Source organism: Panthera leo, chromosome A2 (genome assembly GCF_018350215.1).
Source record: "Panthera leo isolate Ple1 chromosome A2, P.leo_Ple1_pat1.1, whole genome shotgun sequence".
NCBI lineage: Eukaryota > Metazoa > Chordata > Mammalia > Carnivora > Felidae > Panthera > Panthera leo.
The window spans coordinates 115,634,156-115,659,462 of record NC_056680.1 but is presented as its reverse complement, the minus strand read 5'-3'; the positions used below and the strand labels follow the sequence as shown (position 1 = coordinate 115,659,462).

Here is a 25,307-nt window from a genome sequence, read left to right as displayed (position 1 = left end):
TCTCTCTCTTCCCTCTCAATGTGTTTGGGAAATGTTACTTAGTTTCTCTGGGTTTGGTCTCCTCATGGGTGACGGACGTGAAGGTATTAGGCTAGATGCTCTAAGTATAAGATACTTCACTGAGAACCAGCTAAGTCACAGAAATTTTGAAACATTGTTGTCGGCATAACTCTGGTTTCACTGGTACTGAATCCTAGTAACGGTACATTCGCCACTCACATGCCTGGAGTTACTAAGATAACAAGGAAATCTAACTCAGGAGCCATTTTTCCTTTAGCTTCTTCATTAGTGAATAAAACAGAAATAATGACCCCAGTGACAGAACACAGGGGGATGTGCCATAGTCTCCATTCCAGGGGATTCTCTTTCCTAGAACAAAATTACATTATTTAATGAAGATATTTTTATCTTGACAGAAAATGAATAAAATGTGTATCTTAGCAGTTGGCTAACATTTCTTCAATGACTGTTTGGCTCTTTAAAAAAAATTTTTTTTTTAACATTTTGTTTTATTTTTTGAGAGACAGAGTCAGAGCAGGGGACAGGCAGAGAGAGAAGGAGACACAGAATCTGAAGCAGGCCCCAGGCTCTGAGTTGTCAGCGCAGAGCCTGATGCAGGCCTCGAACTCACGAACTCACGAACTGCGAGTTCATGACCTGGGCCAAAGTCAGATGCCTAACCGACTGAGCCACCCAGGTGCCCTGGCTCTTTTTTTTTTATAGAAACATTATTCTTTTAAAAAATTATCTTGGATCAATCAGTCTTTTAGGTGATTTGGAAAGAGGCTGGGCTTTGTGATACAGAGCTTTCAAAGGAGCAAAATCTGAGCCAGACATTTTAGTGTGGCTCAGAAGTAGCATTCTAAAATATCTATTATCTGATATCTTAATTAAGACATTTGCAGGTACTTTCACAACAGCTAATAGAGATTTTGACATTGGTAGCCAGTGTCAGATTATATGGTTTATGAACAGGCGCCCTTGCATGCCCTTGCTTTTGCTTCACACTTTCCAAAACATCTCTTTATCCTCAACATTTGCCTCTTTGGCTGTTTTTCCCAGAGCTTCCAGACGCTTCCATCACCTGATTTCTTCTTAGGCCTGGGGAATTTGAGCAAATCAGGGCTGAGTGTATCAGGAGCGCCCTCTTGAGGACAGACTTGTTGAAGGAAAACTAAACTTCTCATTCGCTTTGACACTGCACACTGTTACATCTCAAGGCCAAGGGTGAAGGAATGGATTTTATGAGACGCGAAAGTCAATTAATTTTTTGTTTTCTGGATTTTACTTCCATTAGGTCAGCCACCATCCACCTATCTCTGCATGTCACGCTGAGTCTGGAAATTTTGTTTTCTGGCAAGGTAATGTGCTAATATATTTGGCCTCCATCATTTTTTGTAATGTTATAGATTTGTTTTAATCAGGAACTATGGCAAGTGCTTGTTAAGATCAAAAGTATGCCCTGGACTTGGGCTTTGTCAGATGGATTTACACCACTTGGTGTTCATGCCTTCATCTCTGAACAGTTACTGATATTTGTCTACTTCATAATTAAGGATTCAGGAGGATAATTTAAGTTGTTCCCTTAAAAAAATTTTTTTCCATCTATGTCTAGGCCACCACCATTTTATTCCTGTAACTTTTTTCTCTAATTCCACAGCCACTTGAAATGCCTTGTGTATTTCAAGAGACACTAAATACTTACAGGCATTTATGAGTCTAGACAACAGGGTTCTTTTTGCTTTTGAAAAATTTAATTTTTTTTCTAAACATCACATTTTATTATTAAAAAATTTTTTTTAATGTTTTTATTTATTTTTGAGACAGAGAGAGACAGAGCATGAGCAGGGGAGAGACAGGGAGAGAGGGAGACACAGAATCGGAAGCAGGCTCCAGGCTCTGAACTGTCACCACAGAGCCTAACACGGGGCTCAAACTCACAGACTGTGAGATCACGACCTGAGCTAACGTCGGACGCTTAACCGACTGAGCCACCCAGGCACCCCTAAACATCACATTTTATATTGCTGACTTTTTTTTAGTTGGGGAGTTGTTGTCCCTATATTCAGTTTATATTTTGGATTTGGGAGGAGGGTGGGTTGTTCTGAAGAATAAATAAGACTGAAAATATTTCCTAAATGGATTAATTAATTTTGTTAAGTTATATATGTATTCAAAAGGCAGAGTGTACTTTAGGAGGAGAATTTGAACATCCTGGGTTTTCAAACAATGATTTTCAAACAATGAGCACACATCAGTTTTTAAAGCATTTTTCTCTGCTCACAGTGATAACACCTGAGTTACCACATTGCCTTTTCAAAAAAACTCTGTAAAAGTTAAAAGATATAAAAGAATATTTTGCAAAAAATAATAATAATAATAATCCCCTCCCTCCACCCCAACCCCCAGCCACTCAGTTCCTCTCTCTGGAGACAATATCGCTTTAGGTTGCAAGTACCGTAGTTCCCTTTCGGAATCTTTGCCAGTAAAGTTTAGAATTGAAGCTTGATTAGAAACTTCTCTAACTTTCACTGAAACCCTCTGGGAAGAATTCTTATAAGATCTCTAACTTTCTAATTGCTAAGAGTCACTGACCACGGAAGCATATTATGATGATGATGATGTGATGTATTATGTGATGGGAAGGATTTTCTCCCAAGTAGTTTCTGTGTGCCCCTTACCTTACACAACAGTATTCTCTTCAGCCTCCATTCTCCTTTCTCATCAGCCTTTTCCTGGGCAATCCCACCTATTCCCATAGGCTCATGACTCCCAAATCTTGCTTTTTTTTTTTTTTTTTTTAGTTTATTTATTTATTTTGAGAGAGAGAGAGCAGGGGAAGGGCAGAGAGAGAGAGAGAGAGGGAGAGAGAATCCCCTAAGTAGCCTCCATGCTATCAACACAGAGCCCAATGTGGGGCTTGACCTCACAAACCTGTGAGATCATGACCTGACCCCAGATCAAGTGTCAGACGTTGAACCAACTGAGCCACCCACGTGCCCCTCTTGCTTTTTAATCCAATCTGACATTTCTCTGCCTTTTAATCAGGTTGTTTAAACCAGTTACACTTATTATGATTATTGATGTAGTTGGGCTTAAATGTGGCCTCTTATTATCTGTTTTCTGTTTGTTGCATCTGTTCTTTGTTCACCTTGTTTTCTTTCTCTGCCTTCTTTGGGACTGAGTACTTTCTATGATTCCATCATACCTCCTTTGTTGGCTTATTAGCTAAAACCTCTGTTTCATTGTTTTAGTTGTTACTTTAGGGTTTATATTATGTATCTTTAATAGTCTATCTTCAAGTAATATGCCACTTCACATATAGTGTAATAAACTTACAAAAGTATACCTCCATTTCCCTTCTCCTAACCTGTGACCTCTGTGCTACTGTGAACATAACATTTTATTTACGTACATTTTAAACCCCACAATACAACATTACTGTTTTTGCTTTAAACAGCCAATTATCTTTTTATGGTAACAACTTTATTGAGATAAAATTTGTATGTCATACAATTCCCCTATGAAAAAGTATAATTCACTGAGTTTTAGTATATTCACAAAGTTGTCCAGTTACCATCACAATCAATTTTAGAACATTTTTTAATATTTATTGTCCAATTGGCTTCCATACAACACCCAGTACTCATCCTAACAAGTGCCCTCCTTAATACCTATCACCCGCTTTCCCCTCTCCCCCACCCTCATCAACCCTCAGTTTGTTCTCTGTATTTAAGAGTCTCTTATGGTTTGCCTCCCTCTCTCTCTATTTGTAACTTTATCCACCTTTCCCTTCCCCCATGGTCTTCTGTTAAGTTTCTCGGGATCCACATATGAGTGAAAGCATATGGTATCTGTCTTTCTCTGACTGACTTATTTCACTTAGCATAATCCCTCCAGTTCCATTCGTGTTGCTGCAAATGGCAGGATTTCATTCTTTCTCATTGCCAAGTAGTATTCCATTGTATGTATCCATCCATAGTTGATGGACATTTAGGCTCTTTCTATAATTGAGCTATTGTTGAAAGTGCTGCTATAAACATTGGGGCTCATGTGCCCCTATGCATCAGCACTCCTGTATACCTTGGGTAAATTCCTAGTAGTGCTATTGCTGGGTCATAGGGTAGTTCTATTTTTAATTTTTTGAGGAACCTCCACACTGTTTTCCAGAGCAGCTGCACCAGTTTGCATTCCCACCAACAGAACAGTTTCATCACTCCAAAAGAAACCACCCCCACCTACCTACCAGTACCTACCCCACCCCAGCTTCTAATTTCCATCAACCTCTTCCATCCTTAGGCAATCCCTTACCTACTTTCTATCTCTATGGATTTGCCTATTAGGAATATTTTATAGACATGAAATCATGTGGCCAAGGGCTGCCTGCTCCCAGCCCTATCACTCCCCTGCATCATGACCATGGCCCCCTACCAGCCTCCCTCCTTTCACCTTGCTCCCCTATGGTCTGTGTATTGTCATGCAGCAGTCAGAGGGATCACCCTCTCTGCCATTGTTTTTCTATTCCTTTTTTTAAAAATTCTGTTTTTACTCTGTTCTTTTTCCATTTGTGTCTTCCAGTTGGTGCCACCATTTATGCAAATGAGAAAACTATGAGACCATCTACAAATTCTCCCTGTCTGTCACAATCGGCATCTAATTTGTCAATTTGTCAGCTAGTTCTATTCCTACTTCTTTCCTGGTTTTGGGATCATTCCCTTCTACTCTGTCTGCTATGGCCTTAGGTCACTTCACCCTCACTTATCCTTGGAGCAATTACAGCAACCTTGTAACCTGTCACCTTGCTTCTCATCTTTTGTGCTCCTGGTCCATTTTCTGTATTGGTCCCAATTGCCTCTGCAAAGTCTGTATCTAATCGCATGAGTTTTTCTGTCTAACCAAACATCTTATTTTCCCCCAGCATATACACACCAGATGTCTTAGCCTGGCTTCTAGAGCCCATTGTTTTTGTACTCAGTCTGTCTTTCAGCTCGTCTTGCTGAACAATCCAAGACCTGTGGGACAGAACCACACCATGTTCTCTTATACCTCTCTCCCTTTGAACAAGCTGTCTTCTGCCTTCTTTTGCTTTTTTTCCTGCCTAGTGAACTCCTGCTTATTCTTTGGAGCCCAGTCTAAGTGCCCCCTTCAGACAGGCCTCTTCTGATGCTTTCCCCCAAGCATGTTGGTCATTCCTACTTCTATGGTTCCATTTCTTAAATATACTCAGTTACAGCCTGTGCCTCTCTTTGTGGGCATTACTTGTTTTCACTTTTGTCTCCCTTTCATACTGTGAGTTCTCCTAAGGGAAGGAACTTACCTTATAATTTCAGTTCCCCGATTCTCTTCCAGATACTCAATTGGTACATATATTGAATGAAAACTTATCCTGTATAATAATGAATTTTATTATGAAGAGGTTCTATATAGTGGTTGATCATTCATGCAGCCTAAGAATTCTCTGATCTGTATGGCTCTCCTTTTAAATATGTACTAATTGGTATTTCATTTCAGATGTGAGATGGAAAAACAAATTCTGGGGCAAATCCATGGAAATTGTCCCCATTGGCACCACCCACGTGACTCTGCCAGCGTAAGTTCTTCTGTGCTTAGGAACTTTATAGAATTTAGGGCCAAGATACAGCTTTAGGAATGGGACTCCCATTGTCCCCCATGGTGTTGAGTATATGTTTTTTCCCTTTTCATTGGTTTGACAGTAAGTTCAAATGTACCTCATTTTGACAAGCTCACATTTTCTCTCCTTCAAACAGAAATGCCACCTGGAAACCAAAGTTCATTGAACAAAAGCTCTTTTAAAACTCGTTTCCACTTTCTAACAAAATTAAGAATGGTGGTTTGCCTTAACATTGTTGTCCTACCTAACTGTCAGAATTCCTTTAAAGAAAGATATGGACTTGATCCTACAGAGATTATTGGTACTCATTTATAAAGCCAAATGGCTGTGAGTGTGGCCTCTGGGACTGGGCTAATAGGACTCATGTACTCACCCTGCCACTTACTAATTGCAAAGCCTTGGGCAGGTTACTTAATCATTCTGATCACTAGTTCTCTCATCTATAAAACACGAGAAATAAACCACCTACTTTGCAGGGTTTATGAAGATTAAAGGAATAATGTACATAAAGCACTTTAAAGAGTACTTGGCAAATAGTATATGCCATGTAAGTGTTTGGTCTTATTATCATTATCCTCGTAATTATTATATGACTCTGTAAGTCTGAATACTTTCTCATTGTAAAAAGATTTAAGATACGTGTAAGATTTATATATAAAATAGGGGCGCCTGGGTGGCTTAGTTGGTTAAGCATCTGACTTTCGCTCATGTCATGGTCTTGTGGTTTGTGAGTTCAAACCCTGCAACCAGGCTCTGGGCTGACAGCTCAGAGCCTGGAGCCTGCTTCAGATTCTGTCTCCCTCTCTCTCTGCCCCTCCCCTGCTTGCGCTCTGTCTCTCTCTCAAAAATAAATAAACATTAAAAATTTTTAAAGAAAGATTTATCTATAACATAGATATGTGTCTTTGCATATACATATATACATATGTATGTGTGTGCACATATATACACATATGTGTGTATGCATGTGCGTATGTGTGTAGAGAGCAGATTGTAGAAGATGCCCCCACCTTCCCCATTGCCTCTTCCGTTTTCTAGTTTGGTGACTTTCGGCAAGTCACCTCTGGCTCTCAGTTTTCTCCTCTGTCAAATGAGAGAGTGGGTTGTTCGAGGACATCACCAGCTTCCAGTGAAGGCCCTGTCAGCTTCCAGAGTGGCCGTCTCTGACTGCTGCTCCCCTCTGTGACACGGATGACTCCTGGGGGAGTGGAAGTCAGAATGCCCAGCATGGCTTAGGCACCCAGTTGGTTCTGGAAATGAAAGAAGGAGTAATTCATTATGTGACTTTTTTTTTTTTTTTTAATAGCAATATCTGTTTGCATTTGCTGCTGGCTCTTCTGGGAATTGTTAATGCCACCATTTCCTCCTTTTTAGCTTTGGAGATCATTTTGAGTGGAACAAAGTGACCTCTTGCATCCATAACATCTTAAGTGGGCAGAGATGGATTGAGCACTATGGGGAGATTGTCATCAAGAACCTGAATGATGACTCCTGCCACTGCAAAGTGAATTTCATAAAGGTAACCGCCAGAAAGGCCTTGGCAGAGCAGGGCCTCCGGGCACAGGACATCCCAGGGAACTTTTCACCTTCACCCTTGTGCCGTCAGGCAAGCAATGCCGGGGGATCCCTGGTGTTCCCCCCTCCCAACCCCTCTCACCTGGACCAGGGTTGTGGCCCCTTCGAGCCTCCCTCCTTCCACTCTTACTCCCCTGTGGTCTGTCCTCAACTGCAGCAGCCAGAGGGACTCTTATACAATGTAATTCATCATGCTACCTTATGGAGTAAGCTTGAAGACATTATGCTAAGTGTAATAAGCCAGACACAGGACAGGTATTGTGTGACTCCACTTTTGAGGTACCTAGAGCAGTCAGATTCATAGAGACAAAAAGTAGAATGGTGATGCCCGGGGCTGGTGGGTTGGGGAATGGCAGTTAGTGTTTCATGGATACACGGTTTCAGTTTGGGAAGATGAAAAAGCTCTAGAAATATAAAATGATGATGGTTACACAACATAGTGAATGTGCTTAGCGTCACTGAATTGTACACTTACAAATGATCACAATGGTACATTTTGTTATTTATGTTTTACTAGAATGAAAAAAACAAAAGTCACGCTGTATTTTCCTAGAGTAAAAGCCTGCCTCCTGACAATGGCCCACAAGGCCCTGTGCACTATGCACTGCCCACCCCCACCATGTTCACACATGCACACAAACACGCACACTGGCACATACACACACATGCGAACACATGTGCATGCACACACACCTGCACACACACAGCTGGCCGCACATATATGAACACGCACATGCACACATACCTGCCTCTATATGGATATGTGCGCGCGTGCGCGCGCGCGCACACACACACACACACACACACACACACACACACAAACACACTCATTCCTCTCCGATTTCAGCTTCCACCAACCCTTCCTCCCCTTCTGACCCCACTGGCCTTTCTCTCTCTCCATTTCCTCCTGCTTGGAGCCCTTCTCCACAGATCCTTCATCATCAGCCCTGTCTTCTTAGTCAGTCTCTATCATATCCCATTTTCTTCAAAGTTTTTATTCCCATCTATAGTTAGCTTGCTCACTGTTGGTTTACTTGTGTGTTTTCATCTTCTGTTCCCCACACCCGCCTCACCATCCGTGACTCTGGAGAAGCAAAAGCCTGGTCTAATCTTGCTCACTGCTGTAGGCTGATGTCTGGAAAGGCTCATGAACATTCATAGGGTAAATGAACAGATTGGCCAAAGGCAAAAGTGTGGAATAGTCTGCTTACCTTTCCAAATGCCTCAATTCCCTTAGATTCCTCTTCCCCTTAAAATTATCATGTACTTAACATGGTCTTAAAGGAACATTTGCATTTAATTATGGTCAAAATCAGAAGCCAAGAGATTAGGCTCTAATTGTGGCATTTCATGCAGGACCTCTCTACACCACCTGTAGCCTGTAGGGGATATTATGGAGAGATAGATGGAGGTCTTTATTATATCCTATAAATCAGACTAGTAATGTTTGAGGTAATATAAAAATGACTCTGCCTTGAAAACTTCATGTAGCTCAGCACCCTGAGCCAGGTGAAGGCCACCTCGTTCTCAGCACTTTCCCCAAGGAAATGTGCTTGAATCCCATTTCTACCATCTACTTAGTACTCACACACTTAGGGCCAGAGAATAGATTTCTGTGGCTACAAGACATGAGGGGATTGGCACACTGGACGTACCTCTGGTGTTGAAAGAGAATCTGAAAGCAGATGTGGCCCTTCCCAATGGAGCACAGCCCTTCCTCTGTGGCATCCCCTTGTATTGCCAGCATTGGATTTGTCAGCAAATGTCTATAATAGAAAACCAGACTTCTGCTTCAGAATACACTTAAGAGCCTGGACGGTATCTGTTGCCACTTTCCTCCATTATTACCTGAGTAGAGACCTCAGGTTTACATTTCTGATTCAGCTGTGTGATGCTGCTGTACTCTGTCCTTCCTTCCATCTTCCTCGTAGACACAGAAGGGGGAAACCAAACCACCAGAATATGGCCCCAAAATGCCACTCAACTTTATTGGTTTCCAAATATGGATTCTGTTTTGGCTGAAAATAGCACTGGGAGTTTTGATTTATGAAGTAATGCCTTCCGTTCTGTTTTAGAGATTTTTTTGGGGGGCAGCCAGGTAATGGGGAGATTAAAAAAAAAAAAAAAAAAACCCCACACAACTCTAGGGAGTTAGACCACCCTCTGCTGGCCACCTTGTGGTACTGTATAAAACCCACAAGGCTGAGCTGAGCTGAGCTGCTCTCTCAGCCCAGGACCATTCCACAGTGTAAATAAGGGTTGCCTAACGTTCCAATGGATTGGATGAACAAATCTAGTTTGGGGGAGAAATAATCGGAGAAACTGAAAATTGGTTGCTTTATTATGACCAATGTTAACGAGCCTCCTTCTTGGTTTACAAAAAGCTATCTAGTTCCCATCTAGAAAAATAAAAAAATACAAGTTATTTCTCTCTTAAATTGCAGTAGTCAGAGCCACAGGGACATCCAGGGAATGGCTATTCCAGAGGAGGGGCTTAGAGGCCAACCACATTATTTGGCCGAAGTGTGAGACCTGAGACTTTCCTTCTGACGTTGCATGTAGCAGAAGTAGGGAGAAAACCTATATCTTTCACAAATGTTGCTTGTTCAGTTGCACACTGTAAATAAAGAGTTACCTGTTAATTTCTATGAAGTAATTAAAAGTATGATTTGTTTAAAAAGCCAGAACCCAGAACCAGCACACTATATACAATGCAGAATCATTCTTTTTTTTTTATTTTATTATTATTTTTTTTAATGCAGAATCATTCTTGTGGTTTTTTTCTCTTTCCTTTGCTTTTCCTCTTAATATCTGTAATAAGTTGACCCCAAAGTGCTAAAAACAGATAACTTATATTTGAATCCTAGGCAAAATACTGGAGCACTAATGCCCGTGAGATTGAAGGTACGGTATTTGACAAGAATGGAAAAGCCGTGCATCGGCTCTTCGGGAAATGGCACGAAAGCATCTACTGTGGGGGCTCCTCCTCGTCCACCTGTGTCTGGAGAGCAAGTTAGTATTCGGGTTAATCAGTTCTGGGCCAGGGGTGGGGGACATGGCCAGAAGAACCGCAGGCGGGCTGGCAGCAGTGTCTGTCTCGTACCTCTAGCCTCTACCTGCTTTGAACTCCATTCGAGCGGCCAGCCCTTCTTTCATTCAGTAATCATTATCTCAGCCTCATCCTTATGCTTCTCAACAACACCTCAGTTGGCCTGCTAGGTCCTGGGTTCTTAATCCTGGAACAAAGCCATTGGTCACTTAATCCGTGGTCACTCTGAGGAAATCTTCCAGGCCACACACATCACTCCTGTGCCTATCTTGGGCACTAAGGAGTGTTAGTGAAGCACAGGAAGTCATTCTAGAGTAAGAATGAATAAAGAGGAAACTGTCAGTAGACAAGAAGAGTGACCTGGGGCTTCTACAAAAGTCAGGGGTCTCCCGGATTCACCCAATACCATTAGCCACTCTGATGTCTCTTGTAATTCTAGAAAAATAGCCCTTGAGCAGCTGTGGGGAGAAAGGGCTAGGGAAGCCAAACCTTCATAATATGTCCCCAAAACCTTTTAAGACGTTTGTCCATCTTTTAAGTCTTGGTCATATTATAAAACCATCATTTTGAGATACCACCACGAGAATGCTTTGGGCTGATCAAAACAAAACAAAATAAAACAAAATCATTCTAATAGTGACTTAAATCATTAGGATGTGTGCTATTACTTAACAAGGAAGGGGGAGGATGGGCCCGTGTTTGTTATACAGGCAACTTACCTGTGTCAAGAGCACAGACCATTGAGGACACATTCTGTCACTCCCAATGTAGCAGTGATACATTGCAGGGGCCCAAGGCTCTGGGTGGTGGCAGCCTGGCAGCTTGAAACTGTGGCAGTGGCCCCATCCTTTGAAGGGTGGAGGCATCCTTCCCCCACTGGGCCTTGTCGTCTGGGCCTGTGGTGGCAGTGGTAACCCTGATGATCTCTGAATCACCTTCCCACTCATTCTTCCCTTTGCTTGAGGGTTAACACATGTTTGCAGCTGGGTAACTTGATGGAAGCATCCTGTAAAATGCCAGTGGTCCAACAGCCTTACTTCATTCGGTCCCCTTGACATCCAGCTGGCGGTATTTCTGCCGGTATAATCCCACGTCTATTCCCGGCTTCCACTGAGTTAGTTTTAAATATAAATGTGTAAGATATGGAGGGACAAGACTTGGTAAAAGGAAGGGCAGGAATGGAAAAAAGAATAACGTTGACCACTTGCTATGGGTTCAACACTATTTTAGGTACTAGACAGAGTTCCAGGAGGATTTGACATTTCTTAAATGAAAAATGGATTCTCCAGAGTGAGAGTGTTGTTAGTCAGGAAAACATGGACCCAGAGTTCTTTTTCACATGTTTATTTTTGTAACAAATTATTTTTATAACTTGCACAGTATAAAAACTTCACAGCATTACATAAATTCCCTATCTGACCACACAAAAGAGGTCTTATCCTTGTAGGTAGAAGAAAACTTACAGAGAAAAAGATTTATGGAGGAACATTCAACACCTATTTGTTAGCCAGAATATTTTAATAGAAATGGAAGAATTTAGAGCTGAGAGAGAAAAAATAATAGCTGGTTTGAGATGAAAAAGGTGAAGGAATTAAAATGTAATGTAAATGAAAGGAAGTTGGAAATGAATGATTTCTTTTTCTTTTAGATCCCATGCCAAAAGGCTATGAGCAATATTATGGCTTCACACAGTTTGCCCTAGAATTAAATGAAATGGATCCATTGTCAAAGTCTTTATTACCACCTACTGACACTCGATTTAGACCAGACCAAAGGTAAGGACTTTTTAAAGATCTTTATCTCCAGAGATGTAAAACTCTTTATAAAGAGTCTTACTAACAACTCCCAGGCCATCAGAGGAGCCCGAGAGAGACAATGTCGTTAGGAGTAGAGGTCTAGGAGGACTGAAAACAATCATGTCATGGGAGGTATGGAGCCCAGCTTAATTCTATGTGTGGCCTGGCCTTTATTCATCAGTAAAGGCTTAATTCTATTGAAATATCCCCCCAAAGTGTTTATTTTTAAGAGTTTTACTGCCTATAATAATATAGAACTTATAACTGTGTATTTGAAAGGGTGAAAAACACCCAATTCCTTTACACTTCAGATTTAAATTATTTTGGTGCATAAAAACCTAACTTCTCATTCTAGGTTTGCTGGCCACAAGCTGTGTCATCTTTCTTAGTCTCAGTTTCCTATTCTGTATAATAGAAATAATTATCTCTGCCCTGGGGCCTAATTAAGACTCAAAACCCAGAAAGGAAAAAGGAGAATTATATATTTGACTTTATTTAAAAAAAACCAAACTTCTTCATGGCAAAGTAAAAAAATATTTTTATACCCAGAGTCAAAAAGACAAACGACAAACTGGGAAATCTATATTTCAACTCATTTCATGAATTGGTTTCAAAAATCAAGATTAACTCACTAAAAAAAAAAAAAAGACATAGGAAAATGAACTGTTCACAAAGTAGGAAATGCAGATATCCTTTAAACATATGAAAAGATGCTTAGTCCCACTGAAAGAAATGCATATTTTCAAAAATTTTTTAAAAAGTTTATTTTGGGGGGGGAGAAATAGAGAGCAAGCAGGGGAGGGGCAGAGAGATAGAGAAGAAAAAAAAAAACCCAAGCAAGCTCTGCACTGTCAGCATGGAGCCCGATGCGGGGCTCAAACTCACGAACTGTGAGATCATGACCTGAACTGAAATCAAGAGTTGGATGCTTAACCGACTGAGCCACCTATGTGCCCCAAGAAATGCATATTTTTAAAAAATATATAGACATACTAATTCTTAATGTATCAGGTAGCAAGATTCAAAAGTTTGATGTACTCTGAGGCTACAGGCAAAAGGTATGGTGAGGAAACAGGTGGGATGAGAGGTGGGGATGAAAGGGACAAATTCCTTTTTATAGATCTGATTTTTTGAGCCATGTATATGTCACCAGTTCAAAAAATAATATCTTGAGGCACCTGGGTAGCTCAGTCAGTTGAGCGTCCGACTTTGGCTCAGGTCATGATCTCGCAGTTCATGAGTTTGAGCCACACATCAGGCTCTGTGCTGTCAGTGCGGAACCCACTTTGGATCCACTGTCCTTCTTTCTCTCTGTCCCTCTCTCAAAAATAAATAAACATTTAAAATAATAATAATAATAATATGATGATGATGATGATGTCTTCCCTAACTACCCCAAAATACTGTTTTAAAGGTTGAAGGGGGGTTCTTACCTATAGGGAAGCATTTTGAATATCCAGTCTTAGATACAGAATTCTAGAAGTAATGATTATAGTATTTTCTCGGAATTTGTGTTGCTTTTTTTCCCTAATGCCTCAGGTTCCTAGAAGAAGGGAACTTGGAAGAAGCTGAAATACAAAAGCAGAGGATTGAACAGCTACAGAGAGAAAGGCGACGGGTCTTAGAAGAAAATAATGTGGAACACCAGCCGCGGTTTTTCAGGTGTGTGCGCATATTGTGTGGGTCATTGGTGGATAGGTACTGGTGACACCTGATGCTTCCAGTATGAAGAGAGTAAATGGGCTGTCCCCTCCCCAAAGGAGAGCCTTCTTGGTGTTTTTCTTGCTTCAGAGTGCAGAAACTTCTCCCCTGGAAAATGGAAATTCGGAGTGGTCTAATTCTTTCTTTTTTTTAAATTTTTTTTTTTTTTTTTTTTTTTTTTTGAGAGAGAGAGAGAGAGCACAAGTTGGGCAGAGGGGCAGAGAGAGGAGAGAATCTTAAGCAGTCTCCACACTTAGCACAGAGACCGATATGGGGCTCGATCTCATGACCGTGGGATCATGACCTGAGCTGAAATCAAGAGTCAGGTACTCAACGGACTGAGCCACCCAGGTGCCCTGCAAGTGGTCTAATTCTTGAATTGCAGAAGTTACAAAACACTTCAGTTTGGATTTGGAACATTTACTGTTAGTTTTAAAATAACTTGCCATTAAAGTCCTGTTAAAAATAGACTTAAAGATCTAGAAGGGGCATCAGAGATCATCAGCCCTTTACCCCCTCTTTTATATTAACTGGGCAGAAGCAAAGGCCCAGGGAACATAGGAGGCCCCAGTGAAATGTCCTGGACTGGCACCTGGCTCTCCTGACTACTGGCCAGGGCTTTGTATGGTTTTAGGGGCTTTTTTATTGGTTTAATAATAAAAAAAAAAAATCAACATTAAAACAGGCACACACAGAAAAGCCACAGGCTTCTGCCCTACCCCTTCCACCCCAGTCTTGCTTTCAGGGAAGCCAGGGTTTTTTTGTTTGGGGTTTGTTGGTTGGTTGGTTGGTTTTTCGGTTTTTTGTTTTCTGTTTTTGTTTTGTTTTGGTTGCCATTGTGTTTTAATGGATACCATGAACACTTTTAGGAGGAATTAGCTACTAATCTGTCAGCAGCAGAAATAAAGTCTGTATTCCAAAATAGCAAAAAGTACTATTCATCCCCAAAATATAATGCTTTTTCCCCCTAGAGTCAATGTGGGTTTTGCCAGATCCCTTCTGATCATTTCCCCAGACTCAGGAGATAAGCAAATGAAGATCAACTAGAGTTTCATCCCAGAATATTCATAACTTTGTTTAAATATTTTAAAAACAAGACATCTTTAACTATTTTTTAAAGGCAAGAGATAGATAAATGGATAGATTAACAGACTGATCAGTTGATTTACTGATCAATTGATAGATATACACATATACCTTTAAGTAGGCTAATTTTTTCTTTTTCTTTCATAAATCATCTAGGGTCTTGTGTCTGGGTTTTTTTTTGTTTTCTTTTTTTTTAAGTAGGCTTCATGGCCAGCATGGAGCCCAACATGGGGCTTGAACTCACAACCCTGAGATCAAGACCTGAGCTGAGATCAAGAGTCAGACACTTCACTGAGCAAACCAGGCGCACCTCATATCATTTTTAAACAAGGGAAATTACATTTATAAAGATGTTCATTGCAGTATATTCAGGATCATTAAAAACTGTAGGTAACTAAACTGTCTCAAGAACTAGGTAGGGAGATTCATCAATTTTACCTAATGTGAAAGTCCACAAAGTCTGTGGAGCTCTATGGGAAATAAATTAACATTTAAATGCAAAATATAAACCATTATCTAGGCTGTTGTTGAAACCATCTAGAATTATGTCTGGAATGGAAAAGGACAGAACATGGATGCAGCCAGGTGGCTCTTTTTCCTCTTGATTGTCTGTTAAATTATCACGCCATTAGATGTGGCAAATAAAGAGCTGGAGAAAAGGCAAGAATTCTTCAGCAGTAGTGGTCCTGGCAAAGAGGTGACAGAGGAATGTGGGAACAAGGGAAGTGTCCACAGAAATTCTAAGTGGCAACTACAGTTCCTACAGAACTGGGCTCCTCTGTTTCATAGTCAAGTACTGGGTATGCAGACTGGCTTATTTTAGACACATCCCTTTATTAGAATAGGGAAACAAGTGTGATAAGAATCCCTGTTCCTGGGAGGTTGGAGAAACAGGCAGTCTCCACTTATGCTTTTGAAGCATATGAAATATCAGTCAAAATTATAAATGTACACCCTCTTTGACATAGTTCTACTTACTGGAATTTTTAATGTGACTATACTCACATATGTATAAAATTACATATTGTTATATGTTTATCATATTATTATTAACATAAGTCTGTGATAGCTAGAGATTGAAAACAACTCCTAAAGGCTCACCAGTAAGATACCTGTTAAATTGTGGTCCATTTCTACAATGGAATATCATGCGACTGTTTAAAAAGAAATCAGGGTCACCTGGGTGGCTCAGTCAGTTAAGCATCTGACTCCTGATTTCGGCTCAGAGCATGATCTCACAGTTTGTGAGTGCAAGCCCCAGGTCGGGCTCTGTGCTGACAGTGCTGAGCCTGCTTGGGATTCTCTCTCTTCTTTGCTCTCTGCCCCTCCCCTTCCTCAAGAATAAACAAATAAACAAATAAACTTAAAAAAAAAATCAGGATTCCCTATTGCCACAGAGTCCCCAAACTTTTGGGGACTATAAAATACAAATGGTAAATATTGTTAGCTTTGCAGGCCATAAGGTCTTAGTTGTAATTATTCCATCCCACTGAGCGGCATAAAAGCACCAATAGACAACCGTTAAACAAATGGGCATGGTGGTGTTCCAATAAAAAGGGATTAAGATTAAAGGGTATCTACTTATAAAATAAATACGTCACAGAGATGAGAAACACAGCATAGGGAATATAGTTGATAATATTGTAATAATGTATGGTAACAGATAGTGACTACGCTTATTATGGTGACCACTGATGTAGTGCTGTGTACAGAATTGTTGAATCAATATATTGTACACCTAAAACAAATATAACAATTTATGTTAATTATACTTCAACTTAAAAAAAAAAAAAAACAGCATTACAAAGATAGGCAGAAGCCTGGATTTGGCCCTTGGGCTGTAGTTTGCTGAAATTACTGTGACAACAGAAAATGATCTCCAATATGTATTGTTATGTCAAAAACTCAAAAGGTAGGACACCATAGAGTGCTGTCATTGTGGAAGAAATGGGAGAGGAGTGGAGTATGTATGTGTATGCATGCGTGCTCACACCTGCATGAAATTTCTCTGAAAGAATGAAGCTTATAAGATCATCATTGCCTCTGAAGAAAAGGACTGGAAATCTGGGAGATAGGAATAAGAAGAAAACTTTTAGCTATCTACCCTTTTGTACCTTTTGAATTTTCATCTATTTAATATATTATCTATTCAAAGGATAGTGAACCAAGGCTATTCTCTCCTGACTCTTATGTCTTCCAATTCCTTTTGTTTTTAATGTTAACTTATCACTTCATTGAACAATCTAGTTGATTTGTAGCTTTTCCATAGTCACACCCAAGGTGTGGCTGTCATCCCAGCCATGTTTTATATATGACAAACTGTTCCCTTATCCATGCTTCTCTCAAGCACCATTTTTTCACAGCTTCTAAGTTTGAGAAGTCAAAGTCAGAAGTGACAAAATGGCCTCCAGGCTTCCTGTTCCCTCATAGTTCCCATATGAGATTATCAGGGACATTGTATGTCTGTAAGAATGATAGCCTGGCCCAGGGTTGGGAGGAAGAAAGGAGGGAAAGGGAAGGAGAGAATATGACAGTGTTTTCAGTAGCCTTCAAGAAATTCTTTTATCCTTCACAGGAAATCCAATGATGACTGTTGGGTGAGCAACGGCACCTATTTGGAACTTAGAAAAGATCTTGGTTTTTCCAAACTGGACCATCCTGTCTTGTGGTGAAAAAGGAAAGAAGAATGATACACCTGTACTTCTCCTGTGTTTGCTTTCTGAAGCCACAAACCTGTGTCTATATATTTAAAAGAAATTATCTAGAATGATTACGTGTGCTTAGCTTAGCATTGTATTTAAGTATGTATTTTCTTCAATAGTTTCCTTTATAATTTCAAATGTTATCACAATTGTTTATATGAATGTAGAACACCTTGATATTTCATTTTATATATAAGCTATTTAATAAAAAAGAAAGACTGAATGTTAATGTGTGGGTTAAAAAAGAAGCTTTAACACTAATTTTCCAAAGGTTAGGAAAATTCAAATTAAATTCATGCCTTATAAAATTATGTTGGAGAAAAAAATTTATCTCTCCCAGGTGCATTAAGAACTAAGAATACCCAGGGTTACTCACTCATGCGTAAGCTACCCAAGTTTAATTTGGTAGCTCAGATATCTTTTTGCCTCCGACAGCTCTTGAATTGCTCATCCAGAACAATTCTGCTGGTGCTGGAGTCCGAAGAATACTTCCATTTTGGTGGTTGGGAGGCTGGTAGGAGATTAGTAGGATGTACGTTTTTATATGACATAGATACGGCACCTTCCTGAAGAGGAAAAGCATTTGAGCTCATCCCTCCCTCGAGTTCTTATTGCCTTATGTGCAAAACTGTACCCTGTTACTCAGAGAAATTGTCAATCTGAGAAATGCCCATTAGTTAAACACTATAATGGCATCCCAGAGACACAGTAGGAAATCTCTCCTTAGTGAGAACCAAATTCTTGACAAGAAACTGTTTTCTGCTTCCCCCCAGCCCCACCCCTAGATTCCCCACTCCCTACTTTTCTGTTGAGTATGGAATGTTCCAGTTTAGCATAAAACATATGGTGCATTCCACACAGCAGTTTGACTTTCTAAAAGTTTAGCAAAATAACTGATTGTTTTCAAGAACTCAACAGTTTTTTCTTAAATACTGTTTTGGTATTTTCTACCTCTTAATAACACCATATTTTAGATCTTGTATAAGAAGTTTGACCATCTGCCTTATAGACAAATGTAGAGAATTGATGTTCTTCCTTTGTGTTGTGTTCTGATGAAGCTTTGTCTTATCTCTTTCCCACACTTTCTTCTTACTCATTTCCCTCTTTTGTGAGTCTTGCAGCAGTCTTGAATAATACAGATTATAACTCCTGAAAGGGGAAACTTTGTCTTTTTAAATATGTTATTTTAAAGTACGATAATAGAATCTGTGCAGTAGTTGAAGTGTGTTATCAAAGTAGTTCCAACTTCTGCCCAGATTACATTAAAACCAAAGCGTAATTTTTAAGTCTTTGACTCTATTGTCCATAACAGTCCTATGGAATATCACGTATAATGGTGTGTTAAACAGTTTTCGCCAGAAAACACTTACAGATATTTAAATAATTTCAGAGCATGTAGAATTCCAGGAATGAAAAGGAGAATAAGTATCGGGAAAAAAAGAACACATGATTTTTTTCAGTTTACACCAAATAATCAACTAGTTGGACAGTATTGCTCTTTCAAAATGTAGAGTTACTGAAAGTGAGTCATGGCCTTTTGGAATTTGCAGATGATTAGCATTTTAAAACAACAAATGATTCCTTAAATATTACATTCATTCATTCCATTTTATCAAGAAGTCAAGATGAACACAATGTGAATGTCATTTCCATTTCTAAGCAGTTAAAGGACACAATCAGATTCTTTGGTACGTGCTTTGTTCTTTTCTTTTCAAGCATATATCCAAAGTCTGCTCGCAGAGAGGAAGAAGCAGGCTGTAGATGTAAGGATACTCTAGGGGAAAACAAACCTAGTTTTCACAATGTGAAGGAAAATGTGGACTTTTAGCCATATCGACTATGAAATAGGCCTCCTCCAGAGGCTGGCTCAAAAAAGAAACAACAACAAAACCAAGATGGGCAGCCTGAATGGGTGTAGCATTGTTATATAGTATTTGGAAATTTTTTCATTGTCCCCGTGCTGTTATTTCAATTGATTTTATGCTTTATATTGGAGTCACAAAGATAAATGGACCAAATATCACCTTTGTAGTCCTCTTATTTGAGATGGAAACAGAGGTGAATTAGATTATAGTACAGAACTATATGCAAATTTAAAAAGCTATTAGTACCAGCATCTGTAAAGGGCTTTTCTAAAATTTAAACAGTTTAGTGAGTCATACTGTTATAATCTTAAAAGTACCTTGAGGGGGAAATGGCTTCTTTTTTCCTTTAGTCCCTATTCTCAAAAGCACCTTCCCATGTCATCTGTAGCTCAAGGGTATTTCATATTTTTAAGATAAAGAAAACAAACGTGGCATTCTTTGGGAAGAATTGAAGTAGAATCTGACTTTCTGAACTTTGAAAATCCCAATTAAACAATTGCAGTCACTGCACCATCTAAGATATGCTGTAACCAACCTCCATTTTATTCCTGATGATTCTATCCCAAATCCATGGGGAATTACACAGATACTCTTGGGAATGGGACTTTGCACCGTCAACCACATTGTACTTCAGAAGTTCCTATGGCCACTATCGATTACCCCAAGTTGCAGGTGATTCATTCAGGAAGAAACCAGCACTCTCCAGTGTATCCAGACAGCACATGGCTTCCCTCTGCTGACCCCAAAGCACAGTCTGGTATTTCCCGAGTCAAATGTAATAATCAGAATCACAGGGCGGCTCTCCATGCCATTTGCCTCCCAAAAGTCAGGCCAGTTCTGGTACTAATTTAACCAGAGTTCACTTTAGGACAACAGTCCAGTTATCTATCAAGGAAAGTACCCCAATAGCCCACAATCTTTGTTTGCTTCCTGTGGGGCTCTCTGGAAGAGAAAAACAAACCTCAAAAATACTTGATTGTTTATTTCATTTGAGCTGCTGCCTTTCTCACATTCTGCTTATAATTACCATCAGTAAATCATTTACTTGAACTTCAAGTATTGTCCCTCATCCGTATTTTCCAGATTTATGATGAGTGGTCTTGTTCGACCATTAACAGTGTCAACCCTAAAAGAAAAACCATAAAGTTTTTATTTCGCTGTTGAATTTTGTTGTAGGCTTACTAACATATTCCAGAAGTTCTATCATGCCCTCAAACTATCGTATAATTTTCTCAGACCTTTTTTTTAAAGTTATGAGTAGGAGCAATAAAGTTGTTCTTGTGATGTTAGGAATAATAGTTCCAATGTATTGGCATAATTTATTTGAATCTTTAATTTTGATATTAACATCAGCATAAATCTATTTTTGCTACCAGATGATAGCTATTTTCATGTGCTCAACTTCCCTCTGCATATATGAATCTGTTATTCGGTGTTAGTCTTTATTTCCCTGTGTTGGAAATATGTATCACATAAGTATCTGTAAATCATGACAGAAAATGCAAACCACTTCCTGAGACTTCTGTTTGGGTTATGCAATGATAAAAAGTTGCTAATTTATTTTACTCATGATGGTTTTATCTTCCTCTGTTACCCTCAGAGGATACTTAAAAAAAAAAAAAAAAAAAAAAAAGGATGTCTGTAAATCTTCTATCTAGCTGTGTATAAGATTATTTTCTGTTTAAATCCCACCCTTCCACCCATACCTCATTATCTCCACAAAGCTCCTACTAATTTGTTTATCCCCCTCATGTAGCTAGTTGACTGGGAATAAACAACATGGAAAAAGGCCAACTTTGTCTTTGTTTTTCCAGATTAATGGGTATTAGTGGCTGCTGAAAGGGACAGAGTAAGACTTTAAACTAGGTTCTTTGGAGGAAGAAACACACCAGGTTACCTAAAATGATAGAGATTTGAAATAAGAATACACTGAGACATAAACTGGGAACCCAAAAAGTTGCCGCACATTTTCAGGATGTACTACAAATGTAGGTCCCCCAGCCCTCAGGACAAGGGAGCCCTGTGTTTACCCCAGCACACTATGGAAATAAGATTTTCTGCGGGCCCTAACATGAAAAAGGAAAGTGCTGACTGCTTACACCAATTTAACGGCCCTTATGAGTGACTGGCTCCTCTCCTCCTCCCATATCCAAGTTGTGTCCTTTGCAATGCTAGGAACATTCTTCGTCTTCACTAAAGGCCCACCTGGTTCACTGACAAGATAAATACATCATGTTCCACAAGGCACTGGATCGCAGTTATGTGCATAAACTCACATCTCTGTATCCCTAAAAATACTTAGACAACCAAAGGCAATTTATGAAACTTGGTTGGATCCTGGCTTAAAAGAAAAATAAGCTATAAAAGACATTTTGAGGATAATTAGTGAAAATTGGATAGAAGCCTAATGAAATTATTGCTAATTTTCAAATATGTGTTGTTGATATTGCCTGTTGATCTGAATCAAATCTGCCATCAAAGGAGGACTATTTACCAACCTTATTCAAAATAATGGGTTATGAACACTAACGGAAATCTTAAAAAGCAACCTGAGAATATTTTAACATGTTGGCCATTTAACATGTTGGCCATTGCTGAAATAGGTCTTAAAGCATCTAGAAGTGTCGACTTCAAGGAGGCAATAAAATTTGAATCTACGAGTTCCAGGCCATTGGTTTACAAACTTAGTCCTATTATTTTCTAGCTGTACCAATAGAATACCAGCATTAACGTGATGAATGGACACCAGTGCCCTGCACCTCAGGACATCACTGTCCTTTGCACACTCAGGTAAGGGTTTCTTATTATGGACTTATTACTAAGGGTCCCTGCAGAAAACCAAATCTAATTCCAGTACTTAAAGAGACGAAAATGAAGGGGTTACTTGAGGGGCTTCTCACAGGTTAAAGGCATGTTAGCAACAGCAGGAAGTTGTTACTGCCGCCCTGAAGGAGCCGAAGCTTCAGAGGAGGGAGGGGCCATCGGGCCATGGGGAGCTGTGGTGGAGGGACGGCTCTGCTAGAAGATCCAGCCCAGAGGAAGGAAGAACTGTCCCAACCTCAGTCTCCAATGGCCTCCATCCTACCTGGTGGCTGAACCCAAGCAAGCAGGCAACCCCAGTTCTTAGAGTTCAGCTGCTGGGGCAGGGGGAGGGCAGTGGCGAACAGAGATACAAGCACCTGCAGGGGGCCCTTAAAGGGCTCAGTCAGCTGAGCTTCCGACCCCTGATTTCAGCTCAGGTCACGAGCTCCGGCTCTGTGCTGACAGCGAGGAGCCTGCTTGGGATTCTTTCTCCCTCTCTCTCCGCCTCTCCCCAGCGCCCCCTCTCAAAATAAATACACATTTTAAAAAAAGAAAAGAAATACAAGCACCTGGACCTTATATTCACTGGAGGAGTTCACATCTGGGCTTTCAGAGGAATTTTCAGTAAGTAAATAGCTTAAGAGCCAATTTTTCTTTTTTGAGAGGATAGAATTTATTAAATCATTTTGACTCTGAGTTATTTTACCAAGGATGAATTATGGTTAGTTATGCTTTGTAACAACTCTGGTTCTCTGTGATATTTTTTGTTGTTGTCACATTTTTTTTAAGTTTACTTATTCATTTTGAGAGAGAGAGCATGAGCAGGGGAGGGGCAGAGAGAGAGAGAGAGAGAGGGAGAGAACCCAAGCAGGCCTGCACTGTCAGTGCAGAGCCCGATGCAGGGTTCAAACTCACAAACCATGAGATCATGATCTGAGCCAAAATCGAGTTGAACACTTAACCAACTGAGCCACCCAGGTGGCCCACAGCTGCGTGTTTCTTTTCACGAAATGTTGTATATTGCTTTTATACCTTCTTCAAAATGTAAAGGTAAGGGCCTTGCCACTTCTTTCTCCTGTGACACCTGATGGGTGCTTTAAAAAGGGCTTGCACAGAGGCAGCAGCCAGCAGCTGCCGTGAGGGATTCTTTGAAAAACATTTGCTGAGCCAGGAATGGTTGCAGACACTGGGAATATACAGTCCTCCCTCTACCTTGGAGCTTCCAGTCTGGTGGGAAGCCAGTGGGTCGGTCAACAACCAGTGTGGTTAAGAAGGCTCAGTACAGAGGATGCCCAAGTGACTAGGGGAGTGGCAGGTGTGCCCTGAGAGGAGGGACAGACCTCAGACAGCGAAGAAAACGAGAGGACTTGGCAACGGTGGAGGCTGGGGGGTGGGGAAAATGCCACATGTGACTCACGGTTCCTCTCCATGCCAGTTAAGCCACAACTCAGCTTCCCAACTAACACCACAGTGAAAGTTTTGATGTGTAGCAATATCTGGGGTTTCCTCAGCCAGGAGCTATGAGACAAAGGGTGGTGAGCCCTGGCAGGCAGCCTCCAGGGACCCCCGGGGATTGAAGAAGGCCAAGGAAGTCATATGCCAGGACCTCACTCTTCCTCCTCTGCTGCAAGATCACATAAGCTGCCATCTCCAGTGGTTCCCCGCACCCACTCACCCACTTACATAACCAAACACAGTTTTAGTGAGGGAAAGCAAGCCTAAGCCTGAGGAATCTGAGGGGCTGATCATCTTTCCAAGAGTGATTAAGCATTACCAGAGTAGAGCATGTGAATTATCTGAATAGATAAAGGGTTTTTTTTTTTTTTTGAAAGAGAGAGAGAGAGAGGTCATGTGTGAGCAGGGGAGGGGCAGAGGGAGAAGGAGAGAGAGAACCCCAAGCAGGCTCTGTGCTGTCAGAATGGAGCCTGACTCAGGGCTCTATCCCATGACTGAGATCATGACCCTAGCTGAAATCAACAGTCGGATGCTTAACCCACTGAGCACCAGGCGCCTCTATTTTAATTTTTTATTGTGGAAAATATACATAAAAATTACCATTGTAACCATTTTTAAGTGTATAGTTCAGTGGCATTGAGGGCATTCATGTTGTCAGACCATCACCACTCCCCATCTCCAGAACCTTTTCATTGTCTCGTCCTGGAATTTGTACCCATTTAAACTAAGCTTTAAACAAAATTGGATCTTGACTTAATTTTTTCTTGCCAATCACTGAAGGGCTCATGAGGAAAACCAGATCAGTTACTGACAAGATGAAAGCCTTGTGTTTTCCTCACTTGTAAGTGGAAGTGTGGGTTACAGTTTTGCAGCCGCACTGCAGAAGCTTCACGGCAGCCCCATTTAGGTAATCCCTGCATAACAGAATGGTTCGCTGAGGACCAGAAGTTAAGCGACTTGACCAAACTCTCACACAAGTAGTTAATAGCGGGATGGGGACATAAGCAAGCTCTGGTCTGAATCCAGCTCCTTCTGCTACAGAATGAGAGGCAAACAATGGGACCCCAACACCCCTGTCCCTTCCAAGAATGAGAACTTGTTCTCCAAAGCTTTCCTCAGGTCCCTGAGGCTGACACAGGCAATTCAAGGATGGGAAAGAAGCGTGGGATGGGACTTGGGAAACCTAATTCTGGTTAGTGGTGAGACCTTGGGTAGGTCACTTACCCTATACAAGTCTCTTTCAACCCCAACAGTAAATGGAAAGATTATTCTTAAGTTTCTCTCTATGCTGCCACTGTGTGGTCTCAAGAACAGGGGGAAATGTTCTTTGGTCAATCAACAAATATCCATGAGCACCAAATAGGTGCCAGACACAGTCCCTGTCCTCATAGAGCTTACCTACAAATTGCAGAATCTGTTTTAAAGTATTCTTTTTGGGGGCGCCTGGGTAGCTCAGTCTGTTAAGCATCTGACTTCGGCTCAGGTCACGATCTCATGGTTCGTGAGTTTGAGTCCCCACATCAGGTCTGTGCTGTCAACGCAGGGCGCACTTTGTATATTTTGTCTTCCCCTCACTCTGCTCCTCCCCCACTCATGCTCTCTCCCTCTCTCTCAAAAATAAATAAACATTTAAAAAATATTCTT

General features: G+C 40.6%; 1 protein-coding gene across 3 annotated transcripts in view; it reads left to right on the top strand.

Moving 5' to 3' along the window:
* Nucleotides 1–20,894, top strand: part of OSBPL3 (oxysterol binding protein like 3) — a 177,887-nt gene extending 156,993 nt beyond the window's left edge. For all 3 annotated transcript variants that reach the window (XM_042920425.1, XM_042920435.1, XM_042920444.1), the window contains 7 exons: nucleotides 1,298–1,361; nucleotides 5,512–5,590; nucleotides 7,007–7,151; nucleotides 10,075–10,219; nucleotides 11,905–12,031; nucleotides 13,592–13,714; nucleotides 17,415–20,894. In XM_042920425.1, coding sequence (XP_042776359.1) covers nucleotides 1,298–1,361; nucleotides 5,512–5,590; nucleotides 7,007–7,151; nucleotides 10,075–10,219; nucleotides 11,905–12,031; nucleotides 13,592–13,714; nucleotides 17,415–17,511 — 780 coding nt within the window. In that variant the 3' untranslated portion in view covers nucleotides 17,512–20,894. The remainder of the gene's footprint in view (nucleotides 1–1,297; nucleotides 1,362–5,511; nucleotides 5,591–7,006; nucleotides 7,152–10,074; nucleotides 10,220–11,904; nucleotides 12,032–13,591; nucleotides 13,715–17,414) is intronic.
* Nucleotides 20,895–25,307: the final 4,413 nt, after the last annotated feature.